Here is a 14,131-nt window from a genome sequence, read left to right as displayed (position 1 = left end):
TGAGCTGGGCTGGCTCTGCAGAGCTCCTCACCAGCACATGTAACTTAGGTTCATTCCATGCTTATCTTTATATATAATATATATGTCATATTTAATGTGCCCAGTCCCCTGGGGTTGGACATGCATTCTTCACACCTGTGTTCCCCGCACTTCGCATAAATCATGGCACATATAAACCTAGTAAAATATTTGTCGTATCTTCAAAATTACAAATTTTAAGATTCAATTGGGGAATAGGTATGTGGAGAAATTTCCAAAGTACACAGTATTTTTCCTGTCTTACTCCAATTTAACATCAGAAACCCAGTGTTGCCTTCTAGATAAGTAAAACACTTCAATTATTCACAGACTAAGTAACAAAAGACTTAAAAAATAATGTCCAAACTGTAATACTGTACAGAAAATTGGACTATTTATCCTGATTATGTTATTCAATAGATTAATTTTAGGCAAGGAGTTAAAAGGATACTAATGATTGATGACATTCATGAACTACCTAATCAACTCTTCACTTCTCAAGAAAAAGACCTCACAGCAAGCATTTCTTGAAAGAGAAGAATAAAATATAAAAGATCATACTTCATTACTCTCTATAATATTTCCTTATAGTTATAATTCCAGTGACTACCACTTCCTGATCACAATTTAACAGTTACTTTCCTTACCTTGTGTCCTTGTCTTCCTGGTTCTCCAATTTCTCCTTTGGCCCCTTTATGACCCTGAAAATGCAAAAATCAATAGGTAAAATCATATGAGGCTTGGCACCAAAAGTAGTCAGAAGGTTCATAGCCTGTCATCCTACCTACTCAGGAGGCTCAGATCTGAGGATCTTGGTTTAGAGCCAGCCAAGGCACTCAAATCCAAGACTCTTATCCACAATTAACCAGCAAAAAAAAATCCAGAAGTGCAGCCCGGATGCCCCACAATAGATGAGTGGATACCCCCCCCCAAATGTGGTGCCTATACACAATGGAATTTTACAGGGCCACTATAAAGAATAACATTACATCATTTGCAGGGAAATGGATGAACCTGGAAAAAATCATGTTAATGAGGTAAGCCAAGCTCAGAGACACAAATGACTGTTTTCTCTCATGTGGAGGCTAGATCTAAAATACACCGGATGTGTAAATTATTCAGGACTCTAGCCATTGACACACAGTGAGACCAAAGGAGGACGCTCTTAGGGGAGGAACACAAAGGTGCAATGCCTGTGGCCATCGGGTCATATATAATAATATATATTGAAATGAACTCTAGGAAATGGAAACAGAAGTATTTTTTTCTTTATTGTTTTTCTTTTCTTTTGGTCTTGTTTGTTCATTTCTCTGTCTTTGGGAGAGTAAGGAGGACACAGAATGCACCTGAGGCATTCACTAGACACTATGTGGAAAAATGACTATACAACTTGTAGGTGAGGATGGGAGGGAAAAACTGGGAGAGAGTGAGGGAAAGGGTGACATTGTCCAAAAAGAAATGTAGTACTTGCTTGGCTTATGAAACTGTAACCCCTCTAATCATCCCATAATAGAGATTATTAAATATTTAAAAAAGAAAAAAATAAGCCAGCTGGACACTGGTGGCTCATGCCTGTAGTCCTAGTTACTCAGGAGGCCAAGATTTAAGGGCAGCAGTTTAAAGGTCGTGAGACTCTTAACTCCAATAAACTACTCAGAAAAAGCTGGAAGTGGAGCTGTGGCTCAAGTGGTAGAGCACTTGCCTTGAGTAAAAGAAGCTCAGGGATAGTGCCCAGGCCTTGAGTTCAAGCCCCAAGACCAGAAACAAACAAACAAACAAAAGGCCAGAAATAGAGCCATGGCTCAAATGACAGACTGTCAGCGCGTGCACGTGCGCATGCACATACAGTATGCCACTCTGCTGCCTTAAATGTCCTTATGAGCACCATGTGTATTACACAGATGTTGTATATAATAGATACCAGCTTTAGTTATTTGAAAACCCTGTTCTAGACTGCTCTCACTCCATCAACCAGTTCAGCAGCATGATCTGTAGGTCTGCCTCCTGTGATACCTCTTTCCCCAGCTTGCTCCCTCTAAAGCTGGCTAAGAGCACAGAATCTTCTGCACCCAGAGCTTTCTGGAAGCCACAGTCCCGATCTCACTGGCTCTTACTCTCTGGAGCTGCTCTGAACCCTCCTCCTTATCCTGCTCCTTTCTGAAGGTGAAGGAAAAGCTGGGGTCTAAGTGGGACTCTCAGATGCACAGCTTTCGGCCTCTTTTTGTGCCCAATGTTGAACTTAGGGGTTCATCTTTCCTGTCAAAGTAGTTGTTTGGCCTAAGCACCACTATTTTAAGGGTGGGTTCCATCTAACAAGAAGTTATTTTAATTAAACCGAAACTAAGATTCAGAGATAACAGAATGAAAACCATTGATCTCCAAGGTTTAGCATTTATTCTATTGACTTTATGAAATATTTTGAAGTAATTACGATGGCAGAGTGAGAGAAAAATATAGGAAAGTCAAATCTTTCTGCTTATACTATATAGTTTTTCTACTTTTTAAATCTTAATGAGTCTCAAATAGATGATATATAAACTGCTCCCTACTCCCATGGCTCTTCCTCCCTATGAGGTCCACTTGTGACCCTTGATTTTGTACTGAGTCTCAATCCTTGTGTGTGTTTGCTTGCACACTCATGTACATACATGTGCACAAATACCAGCACTGGGATTAAACTCAAGGTTGGGCACTGTGTCTCAGATTTTTCGCTCAAGGCTGGCACTCTACCGCTTGAACTACAGCCCCACTTCTAGATTTTTTTTTTTTACGGTTAATTGTAGGTAAGAGTCTCAGACTTTCCTGCCAGGACTGGCTCTGAACTATGATCCTCACATCTCAGCCTCCTGAGTAGCTAGGATTACAGACCTGAGCCACCAGCACCAGCAAATCCAGTCTAAAGACTGTGTCTAAAGACACAACTATAATTAAGCACCTGGGTCTCTAGAGCACCTGTCAGGAAGAGCAGCCTCCACGTTGAATCCCCACTACAGACTAAGTAAACTCAGACTTTACCCAGGTGGGGGTCTGTACAACAAGTAGGCCAGTGTTTGAAGTAAAGGCTCCATTTCCACACTTTGGAAAATAAAATAATGAGATTGTTCTCTTACCCTCATGCCTGGTAGGCCTGGATATCCGGAGCGAGCTGGTGGGCAGGAATTGGGACACTGCCGCAGAAAGAGAGAGAGAGAGAGAGAGAGAGAGAGAGAAGGGGTGGGGGATAATCTAGATTCATACTTTACAACAAGGTGGATTTTTCTAAAAGATTCAACATATTGAACCACAATGTACTATTGACATTGAATAACTGAAAATGTTTATAAAATTTTACTTTTATGCTCAAATATTCTAGTTGAAGGAAGTTGACAACACAGCAAACACATTCCATGTCAACCATCTATATTTAATAACTATTAACATTTTGCCACATTGATCTTAAATCCAATGATTAAGGATATGAAATGATAGCTGGATTCGGGTGTCTCTCTCCTGTAATCACAGTTACTCAGGAGGCTGAGATCTGAGACATCGAGGTTCAAAGCCAGCCCAGGCAGGAAAGTCCATGATACTCTTATTTCCAATTAACCACCAAAAACCCAGAAGCAAAGGTGTGACTCCAGTGGTTGAGGACCAGCCTTTAGCACAAAAAGCTATGGGACAGCACTAAGGCCCCAAGGCCCCAAGGCCCTGAGTTCAAGCCCCAGTACTAACACACACACACACACACACACACACACACACACACACACGAGTGTGCCACAGCCGTAATACCATGGGCCTAGACCATCTCCCTCCACTTCCCTTACCAAATGGCCAAAATGGCACATATTACGGCACCCATCATCATTGTGGTCTGTATATAAATCAATGCCTAAAACTGGGTGCTTTAATGAAAATCACATCTTAGGCATGAAGTCTACAGAAGAACAAACCACTGCAATAATGAAAATCTGCTATAGCCTGACTGGGAATAAGCCACAGCATCCTCTTGCTTCAAACTGTTCTGACATGTCAGGAAAAGTAAAATGCAGAAGCACAAAACATTTCAATGACAGTTCATCTGACAACTAATGGCCTCTGAATTAAAACTATATTTTCTTCAAGGAAAAGTATCTTACCAGTGGATCTCCATCATGAAATCCAATTGTTCCCTAAAGCAAATAAAATGGGAAAGTTAGGACTATAAATAATTAACTCAATCCTATTACTATAAATCCCCTGAGCAATACTGTAATAAATATATCTGTTTCATAAAATGCAAGAGAGAACTAGCAGCATACAATATGCTGATATGCTGAGGACTGGACTCAGGATCCCTACTGCAAACTCCTCAACTGCAGTAATGATTTCTTCAGGGAGATAAGATGAGAGGCAGAGCAGAAAAACAGAGAGATTGCTCAGGTCCAAATTAAAACACAGATTATCTCCATATTTTAATTCCTATATTTTAAATTTGTTAGTATGAAATCTTAGTAAAAACTAGTTCTTTCAAAACTTCTTTTATATGAGCATTTGGGAAATCTCACGGGTCAAAGACTTCAAAGGTAGTGAGTGAGACTTGCTCTGTGAAAATCACTTTTCCCTTGATTGTGTTCCCTCTGCTTTTCTGCCCCTAAGAGGAAGAACGGTGCTCTGATGGCATGAAAAACTTGGTAGCCATTTCAGAAGTGCGGGACAATGGCCCAGTGAATATGCACTTCCATTTTTGGTTCTTACAGTACTTCAATCCCCACACTTGGAGCAAAGAGAAAATCAAGCTGCAATAACTTACGCTGGGCCCTGGAGGGCCGGGGGGCCCCGGGGGTCCTCTCTTCCCAGGGTCACCCTAAAATCATCAGAAAATTGAGATACAGTGGTTTCACAAAGATCAAACACAAAACAGTAAACCACAAAGGCATGTGAAAATGTATTACTCAAAACCCCTACAGAGCTCAATCATGCATAAAACCTGCCACCAAGGTCCAATTTAGTTCCATAAAACCAAATAATAGAGGCCTAAGATCATCAAAGCATAAAATAAAACTATGGGAGATTCAGGGAAAAAAGGAAAACCACTTTTGTTTTCTATATGACGATTAATCTGCTCTGAAAACAAACTGGAATTCCTTTGTGTTTCCCTAGTTGACTGACAAGGAACTAGAACAGTCCATACTGCTAATGCCATCAGATGACTGGAGCAGAGAGGAGTGCTCAGCCAGGCTGAAGCTGGGACAGGGGTGGGGCTGCAGGCCTCTGCGGGGCCTGAGTCTTGTAGCTGAGGCTCATAGGAGCTCCAGCCAGGCTGAAGCTGAGAGGGGGTATCAAGCCTCTGCCGGACCTGAGCCTTGCTCTGAGTCTTGTAGCTGATGCCCATCTAGTCCCTCACTTCGTCTGTCACTGGATTCTTGCAATGGAAATAAAAGCAAAGAAGGCTAAATTCAAATAAGCTGTTCAGATAACAATAGATGCCAAGCCAGTTTGGCAGACTCTCAACTGTAACCCCAGCTACTCAGGAGGCTGAGATCTGAGGATCATGATTCAAAGCCAGTCTGGCCACGGAAGCCTGTGAAAGCCCCAAAAAGATAGGAATGGAGCTGTGGTTCAAATGGCCAAGCACCAGCCCTGAATAAAAAAGCTAAAACACAGCACCCAGGCCTTGAGTTCAGGCCTTAGTACTGGTACAAAAAAAAGAAGTGGGTTTACTCTAAACATTTAATGTTCATGCTCATTAGTAATATTACTCTTGTCTACATGTTTTCCTTCTTGATGTTATGCCAATAAAAAGCACGAAACATCTTATAATTACTTTAAATATACAATCATTTCATATTTTTTTGCTCCGTAAGTGAATTTGCAAATAAAAAGCTCATGTAGAAAAACAAGAAAGGTGCTGGGTTCAGTGTGTGGTTCAAGTGGTAGAGCACCTACCTAACAAGTACAATGCCCTGAGTTCAATCCCAATGTGGTCAAAACAACAACAAAAATAGGGTATATAATATGGCACTCTTTCCCTAAATGAGTTTTCAATGATCTATCTTCTCATAACATCAGTACTTCAACTTTTAGGGTGTATGTGCAGAATATCTCCATGAAGCCCTTTTGCCAGAAAGAGCTCTGTGAAGTTTACCTCATTCGTGTTTAAGTGTTTAAGTTAAACTTTAATAATCTACACATGAAAATGAATAGGCTACTTTTTATAACATGTGGGAAATCTCACATAAAGCCTCTGGACCCCAATCCTAGCTGAGAGTCTAGTAAAAGGGTTCACCCCTTACTTGGGGAAAATAGTCTATCTGAAAACTTGCACAAACAAAAGAAACAAAAAACAAACCACACATTAAATTCCCTTGGTAGCATTTTCATCCCATCAATATGCTGAGCTGGAATAAAATTCACCTGTCATCTTTGGAGCTTCAGGCAGAAGCGTGGAGTGAGGATGATTGACTCTCTGTGGTAATAGTGTTAGCAAGTCAGCAAAGACCTAGCACAGTGCAGCGGGTACTCACACTGGGTCCAGCACGGCCGAGTTCTCCGGGGAGGCCTGATGTCCCAGGAGGGCCCTGTGGGCAAAGCAACAGGTGACTCCTAGCACTGGCAGAACTGAGAATCTGTGCCAGAGCTGGCTCCCAATGAAGCACTAACATCTGAGAAACCTCTAATGACAAATAGAGCAGAAATCTCCTACATTTGTAAATATTTTCTTTAGCAGAAGAATAGAGGATGATCTTGAGCAGCTACCTAAGGTCACTTAGAAAACCCTATACACTTCACTGGTGGGAGTGGAAATAGCAAAGCCAGACCAGATTTAAGAAGTAGATCATTTTTTTTAACACATGGTATTTCCAGAACGATGATGTGATACGTACAGGGGGTCCAGGAATGCCACGGCCCTGAAAGAGTAAGATAAAATGTTCATGGTGAGCATATCAGACCCAAGTACAGATGCACACAGTTACATAAAACATTCATGGCGAGCATATCAGACCCAAGCACAGATGCACATGGATGTGAGCCACGGAAAACCAGAGGGCCCTAACACTAAACATGCATACTCATCCTAAGAAATGAAAAGGAGCAACTTGCCCTGCTCCTAAGCTATGCTAAAGACTTCATGCTTGCAAAGAGAATCAAAGTGAAGAAGGCTTTGGTGCTGATCATCAGAGGGTTTATGCCATTCTAGGCAGATCACAACCAGACCATTGTAAATCTTTGTTAGTTTACAGTGTTTTATTGATATTATTAATTACAGTGTGCATAAAGAATCCTACACCTGAGACAATGTAGTTTTACAGGTTGTAATAAAGGAGGTTTAGAAATCTCCCTAAACATGCTATCGTCATAGAAAAGCGGAAAAAAAGATTTAAAAAATAATTTCCATTTGACAGGTGGAACTACATTTCTAGACACAAAATCTAGAAATATTATTTTAAAAATCTAGTAGACATTAAAAAATAAAGCGCTACAATCCTGAAGTCACCTACAATGAGATCCTAATTTGACTATGTTAAATATATTTTTTATTTATTTAGTGCCAGTACTGGGGCTTTGAACTCAGGGGCCAGATGCCGTCCTTTAGCTTTTTCACTCAAGGCTGGCACTCTACCACCTGAGCCACAGCTCTACATTTGGCTTCTTGCTGATTAACTGAAGAGTCTCACAGACTTTTCTACCTGAGCTAGTTTTGAACCACAAACTCAGATCTAGGCCTCCTGAGTAGCTAGGATTCCAGGTGTGAGTGGCCAGCACCCAGCCTGTTTTTGTTTTGTTTTGTTATTTTTTGTTATCTTTAAGTAGTTGTACCAAGAGGTTTCGATTCCACATGTCAGTTTTTTGAGTGCAATCATTGCACCTTGATCAATGTTACCCTGTCCACATTCTCCACTCTCAATCTGCCCCAAGTTAAATTTGATTTTAAAGTTAGTCATTCTTCCCCCTCTCCTTTACATTTCCTAACCCTTATCAACACCAGGCTACTGGCAATCAGGGACTGAAGCCACATTCTGTTCATTTCCAAGCACAGAGCTAGTCTGTTACCGACTGAGAATGTGCTTGCTATGCTGAAAACTGAACCCTCGCTGGGTTTTCTACCTTCGAGTTCCAGTTTTAATTCCCCTTTGGGATTTCTTGTTATTCTTTCTCCTGCCCACACTGGCTACAATAGCATTTATTCACAGCTATTTGATATCATCTTCCTGATAGCTTTCATTCCAGTCTTGCTTTCCAGCAATCTCCATAGTAAAGAATCACCCAGAATCCACACGGGGCCTGTGGTAGTGACACTGTTCTTTCTAGTTATTGAGACAACCAAAACAAGAAGTCACCCAAGCAGGAGTTCTTCATAGTATGCTAGGCTTCTCAAAGTATTCTTTGAAACATTCCTCATGTGTAAACATAGATCAGTTTGAGAAGCAAGTGTTATGACTGAATATAACAATGAATCATGTATTTCATTACTAGAATTGGATGTTGGACAGATTTCTCTATAAGGTTGATATCTGAATTAAACAGAATATTTTGCTGCTGGAAAATAGGCAGCCAGTGCAGAAACTCACAGGTGCAATGAAACAGTACACATTGGGGAAAAGGAGCAAAAACATACAGATGGATGACAAGAGCAAAAGAGAAATAAAGGAGGAAAAGCAGAAAGGAAAAGTCACACTGACATGCCAATGTAGGACTGGGTGGTGGTGGAAGACTAGCCTACGAATTAGAGCGGCGACAGTCTTTCACTGGTTGAAATTACACTCTTGATAAATCCACTTGTGATAAACCCACTTGTGAAGACTGCTGTGAAGCATGGTCTGACCATTCGTAGTTAGGCCTGCTGATTTTATGCAAGGAATGTTTTCTAGAAATGAGGTAGAGAGGATGTTGTTTACAGAGAAATACTACCAGCAAATAGAAATATGCACTTCATACCATACATTCAAATATCTCTAAGATTTTTCCACTCATAATAGGAACATTGACCACACTGGCTAAGTCATAAGGTTCTTCCTTATGTCTTAAGTAGAACTCTGCATTAACTGTTGCTGACAGCATATGTCAGAATTTTACCTAAGAATAGGAGGCTTCCACTTACGTGGTCTTGTAGCTACTTACAGGAAATCCTCGAGATCCAGGAATTCCAGGCTCTCCCTAAAAAATAAAGGGAGCTTCGTTGCACTTGGCTTTCATAGCACAAATATATCAACAGGCAAACTGCACAGATATTGAAACCATTAAAACTATCTTGGTATTTTTAGACCCAAACTTTTCTGGAAAAAGTGTTTATCTGACTTGTAGTAGTTTAGCTGACTTGTATTGTTTATTTTAAAATATTTTAGCTTATTTGAAAACACTACAGTAAGAGGATACTTCAGCATTTCATCCCAACTCACAATTAGACTGTGGCTCACTTACTTTTTGGCCTCTAGGTCCAACAGAGCCAGGAGATCCATCAGGTCCTGTTAGTCCCTGACAAAGCAAGATCTGATGTTAGAGCCACATTGCACTTGTAGGCAGACTGCTAGGCAGAGCTTCTTCATTTTGTTGATTATCTACAGGATGGTTGCATTATGTATAATGCAAATATTTATAAAGTAATACTGCCCCATGCTCTTACTCAAAAGTAACATTTGGCATGAGATCTGCTTGCTGCTTATTTTCTATTTAAAAATTATAATATATTCCTAAATTTCTGGTAACTGTCCTTTGTCAGGAGGTTCAATAATCCCATATTGCCTTCTGTGTCTGCTTGGAGACAAAGCAATTACAATGTCCTAATCCCTAAGTCTATAAGTATAATGTCCTAACCCCTAAATCTATTATTTATGGTCCATCAGTTTTGCATTTCTCTACATTAATTTTTCTGACAACTCCACAGAGTGGATCAAAGAAATCAGAAAAGTATTTTAAAATGATAGGTGCTGGAAATTTGCTGAAGACAAAAATTATTAAACCACATGCAAAGGAAATTTCAACAAACTGTCTCTGATTTTGTCTTTTGCCTAACTACAGCTCTATAATCTGGCCACAAGCCCGGACACAGGTGCTGAGCTCTGGGGAGGTGAAGGTCATCTCCACGTTTCAACAAAGAGAACGCACAATGGGAGCACGCCTCACCCCTTGTGCAGGGCGCAAAAGTCAGAACCCTCGGCCCTCTAACTCCACCTGCTTTCCCTCCAGCGCCCATCTCTGCCCATGTTCTGCATGCAAGTAGCTCATCTTCTTCCACGGTGACTGGGTTGACCAATAATGATAACGGGCAATAGCTACTCCAATAATGGCTGGACCACCCAAAGGCCACCTCCAGCAATAAATCATCCGTAGAGTGTGGTGAGTTGAGTCTGTCACTGGAACGTTCTTTGAATTAAGCTGAGGATGGACTGTGGTATTGGCAGCACAGTGGCACCAACCCCATGGGAAAGGTAGCCCCTTGGGACACGGTGGACCCCATGTCTGCATCCGGTCTAGCCAGCACACAGCACACTCAAAACCAGACACTGAATAGAATGAGCATAGCTGGTGTTCAAGAAGTCGGGGTATCACTCTGTCCTTCCTCAGCAGCTGTATTTTGGGCTCCGATCCTGACTGCTATGGGGTGGCTGTGCAGCTCTGGGCAGGATGTATGACCCTGAGCTTGAGCCTTCCCATTCCCACACGAAACCTCAGCACTGTCCTTCTCCGTAACATTACCAAAACACAAGCTTCACAATCAGCCAAATAAGAAAGTGGAGGTTTAAGGTCTTTGAGTTCACCACTAAGGAAGCAATTTGGAAGCTTGTCAGCTTGCTTGGTTTCCTTATAGCCAGACATAAACCCAAGAACCTGTGGTCTAGTTTCTATTTCATTATTCTCAAAATGTCCATTCTTAATTACAGTTTAAAAAAAAAGTTTTAAATGTTAAATCAACCAAAGAGTAGAAGAAGAAAAGTGTAAGTTCCAGAAGTCCTGAGTTGCTTCAACCCAAAAGTTGCCGTCTATAAAACATACCAATAATTACAATGATAAAATAAAATCATTTATAAAAGATTAATAGACACTGACTTATCAATATCATTATTAATGTAAAAATCATTGTCATCACTGTCCTTCCTGTTTTCTCCAATTGTTCACCTATTAAGAACCTCAACTTTATCTGCATGAGGCAGACCTGAAGAGACTGAACAAAAAAAATTACAGAATAGGTCTTATTTTGCTTATTTTCCTGAGTAAACCGCTGTTCTATTATTATTCAGTTTCCTTATGTGTGGGAAACAACATTAGACCAATGGCCTTTACAGGTTATCTAAATCTAAAGGAAATAATATCGTAAAAATACTTGCAAAAAAAATCACTAAACCACTTCCAACAGTTAATTTCTCTCTTAGATGTACGGCTTGGCTGACACCCTGGAACATGTCTGGATTTTCTCCTTTTATCTCCCTCCTCCCTCCTTTCTTTTCTTTTTCCTCCCTCCTCTATACCCAGAGACTGTGTCACTGCCCTGCCCTGTTTCTCCCAGAGAACCAATCAATGTCAGTCCACTGATCTGAGAAACCATACTCTTCACAACTTTTAATATTTGAAATGTGGTTTGCTTTGCCTTGTGGAGCTGTAAATATAGACAAGGAAAAATATTTATCATTGCTTTTAAATTGTACTTTTATAAATTTAAAAGCATTTTTGTGTGTCCAAAATTTCTGTGGAAGTGAAGCAGTGTAACGCAAGATCAGGGCCAGCCTTTTGATGTTCTGAGATGAGCAAGGCCAAGCATGTGTGAAGCAAGCTCTGAAGCAGCAAGCTACCAGGCACTGTGAGCCTGAGGACCTGGCCCGCACAGCCCTGCCATCGAAGCACATTGGAGGGTATGTCAAGAAGAATGTTCCAGACAGCCCCGACTACACAGAAAGCCTCCTCATAAATTACATACACACATGCACACACACACAGGAACTCACTAACTGGTGGACAGGTAAGTCTAACACTCTATCTGAAATTACACTGAATCTAAGCAGAAACCCTGGTTTGTGCTTCCACTCCTGAACTGTTTTTAATGTGATCGGAACTTATCTTCTCACCTGACACCAAAGGTGAAGTTTCAAAACAGAAGTAAAAATAAATTCAACTGGTGTTAAGCTATTAGCTTTCTCGGTGACCTGTATTTATCAGACATTTTGATCATCCTCTGACAGCTTCAAGTAATTCTATTCCACAAAGCCTGACCGCACTCTCATTGATGTTCTCAGTTGGTGTGGTCTGATTTGATTGAAGCCCATGAAACCTCTGTCCACCCCCGACTCCACTCCACCACCCTGGGCAAGGCTAGGAGGAGAGGGGCATGCAGGTAAGCTGGGCGGGGCACACAGGTGAGCTGAACAAGGGGCTGGGCCCTGCGCAGGTGAGCTGGGCAGGGTGCACAGGTGAGCTGCACCCAGGTGAGCTAGGCGAGGGGTGGGGCATGCAGGTGAGCTGGGATCTCTGTGAGAGTCAGGTGCAGGCGCTGAGTCAGGTCAGTGTTTGCTGGGGTATTGTCAGCTGCAACTCGTCCACGCTCATAGCCGTCTCTGTCTGTCTGCCTGTGTCTGACTCTCTCTCTCTCTCTCTCTCTCTCTCTCTCACACACACACACACACACACACACACACACTGGCTAGGCGAGCTGCTCATCAATACTCCTACTCACATCTGCCCCTGGCGTGCCAGGCTTGCCCGGTGCTCCTGGCTTCCCAGGTTCTCCAGCAGGACCCTGCACAGGGAGAGCAGGGACAGAAAACAAGGCACAGTTGAGACTCTGGTCCTGTGTGTCTGCAAACACATCTATCCAGCAGGGACAGGAAACGGGGCACAGTTGAGACTCTGGTCCCATGTGTCTGCAAACACATCTATCCAAAGGTGGTGGGGCGCCGTGTGCCATCAACTCACCGGAAGGCCGGGTGGGCCCTTTGGGCCTCGGTCACCCTGGAGGCAGAAGGGGAAAAGTAAGGACATTTGTGAGTGTGACAGGCCAGACGTTTTGCTAACTCACCTTGCTACCTCACTTTAGATATGAGACCAGGATTGGGTGTGGGGCAGAAGACGGAGGGACATGACCTTGGGATGGCAGGGCAGGGGTGAGGGTCCGTCTCCCCCCTGCAAATCCACAGGCTGCAGGATCCAACCATGAACCTTCCAGCCCCTTCCACCCCTATCCTAGTGGGGAGTCAGGAAGGGGAGACCTGGTCCCTCTAAAAGTCCATCCAACCCAAACAAGTGAAATAAGAGCAGGACAGCACAAGACTGGGGCGCCGAGGGGAAACACACAGAACCTGGACAAGGAAACTTACATCCACGCCATCGATGCCAGGCACTCCAGGTGGCCCCGGGGGCCCAGGGGGGCCTTGCTCTCCGGGAGGACCTCTCTGGCAAAAACAAAACAGCACACAGAGTCAGCGAGGCCCCGAGCAGGGCCCAGGCCCCACGCTCTGGGCTCCCTGGATGTTTGAAAGCCAGCCCAACACATGCACTTTCAGGGTCACAGGGGTTGGGCGCTGCCACATTCTGAATGGGGTGGGTCAGCACTGCCCGGGACACCCAGGAGGGTGGAGGAGGCCTCACCGGCCTTACCTCCTCAGGGCCCAGGGAGAAGAAGGAGGGGTGAGGAAGGGAGGGTCTGATGCCTGGTGTCCCTAAAAGGGAGTGGGCAGCACCAGCACCTTGATTTTAATTAGAAACTGCAGGGCAGAGATTTGGCAGGACTTGACAGGAGCTGAATGTAAATCTTTGGTCCTGTAGAATGGGGTGGGTGACTCTCCAGGCAAAGGCTGGGAGGGGTGGGGGCAGGGGCTCCTGGCCCAGGGCCAGCCTCTCTTCAGGTCTACCTGCCAGGGAGCCATGGCAGGGGAGGGGGGAAGGGGTGCAGACTGCACCAGCTTCAGGCGCCTGGCCCCCAGCCCAGGCAGGCGCTGCCTTTGAAGGCACCCGGGAGCCTGGCCTGGCGTCTGAAAAGCAGCCCTGCTTAGGGAATGAGCAGGGTTTTTTCTGCTTCTGAATTTGAGTGAGTGAATGGAGGGGGAAAGAAAAAGAAAGCGTCTTTCATGAGGAAAACTTTGTTTTTCTAAACTCCCAAGGCCAGGCCGATTACAATGGGATCTTTGTAAGGGAGCTAGAGTCCTCTCTGCTGGGTCTGCCCAAC

The 14,131-nt window shown here is 43.2% G+C and overlaps 1 protein-coding gene across 1 annotated transcript in view; it reads right to left on the bottom strand.

Moving 5' to 3' along the window:
* Positions 1-14,131, bottom strand: part of Col9a1 (collagen, type IX, alpha 1) — a 50,960-nt gene that overhangs the window by 23,626 nt on the left and 13,203 nt on the right. The window contains exons 7-17 of the mRNA XM_013036644.1: positions 13,284-13,358; positions 12,883-12,918; positions 12,644-12,706; positions 9,400-9,453; positions 9,100-9,135; positions 6,864-6,887; positions 6,504-6,557; positions 4,790-4,843; positions 4,137-4,169; positions 3,129-3,185; positions 666-719 (exon numbers count right to left, since the gene is read on the bottom strand). Of these exons, the coding sequence (XP_012892098.1) occupies positions 666-719; positions 3,129-3,185; positions 4,137-4,169; positions 4,790-4,843; positions 6,504-6,557; positions 6,864-6,887; positions 9,100-9,135; positions 9,400-9,453; positions 12,644-12,706; positions 12,883-12,918; positions 13,284-13,358 (540 nt within the window). The remainder of the gene's footprint in view (positions 1-665; positions 720-3,128; positions 3,186-4,136; positions 4,170-4,789; positions 4,844-6,503; positions 6,558-6,863; positions 6,888-9,099; positions 9,136-9,399; positions 9,454-12,643; positions 12,707-12,882; positions 12,919-13,283; positions 13,359-14,131) is intronic.

This window comes from Dipodomys ordii, unplaced genomic scaffold (genome assembly GCF_000151885.1).
Source record: "Dipodomys ordii isolate 6190 unplaced genomic scaffold, Dord_2.0 Scaffold325, whole genome shotgun sequence".
In the NCBI taxonomy this organism is placed as follows: Eukaryota; Metazoa; Chordata; class Mammalia; order Rodentia; family Heteromyidae; genus Dipodomys; species Dipodomys ordii.
The sequence above is the reverse complement of the archived record's forward strand: the minus strand, read 5'-3'. Positions and strand labels throughout refer to the sequence as shown.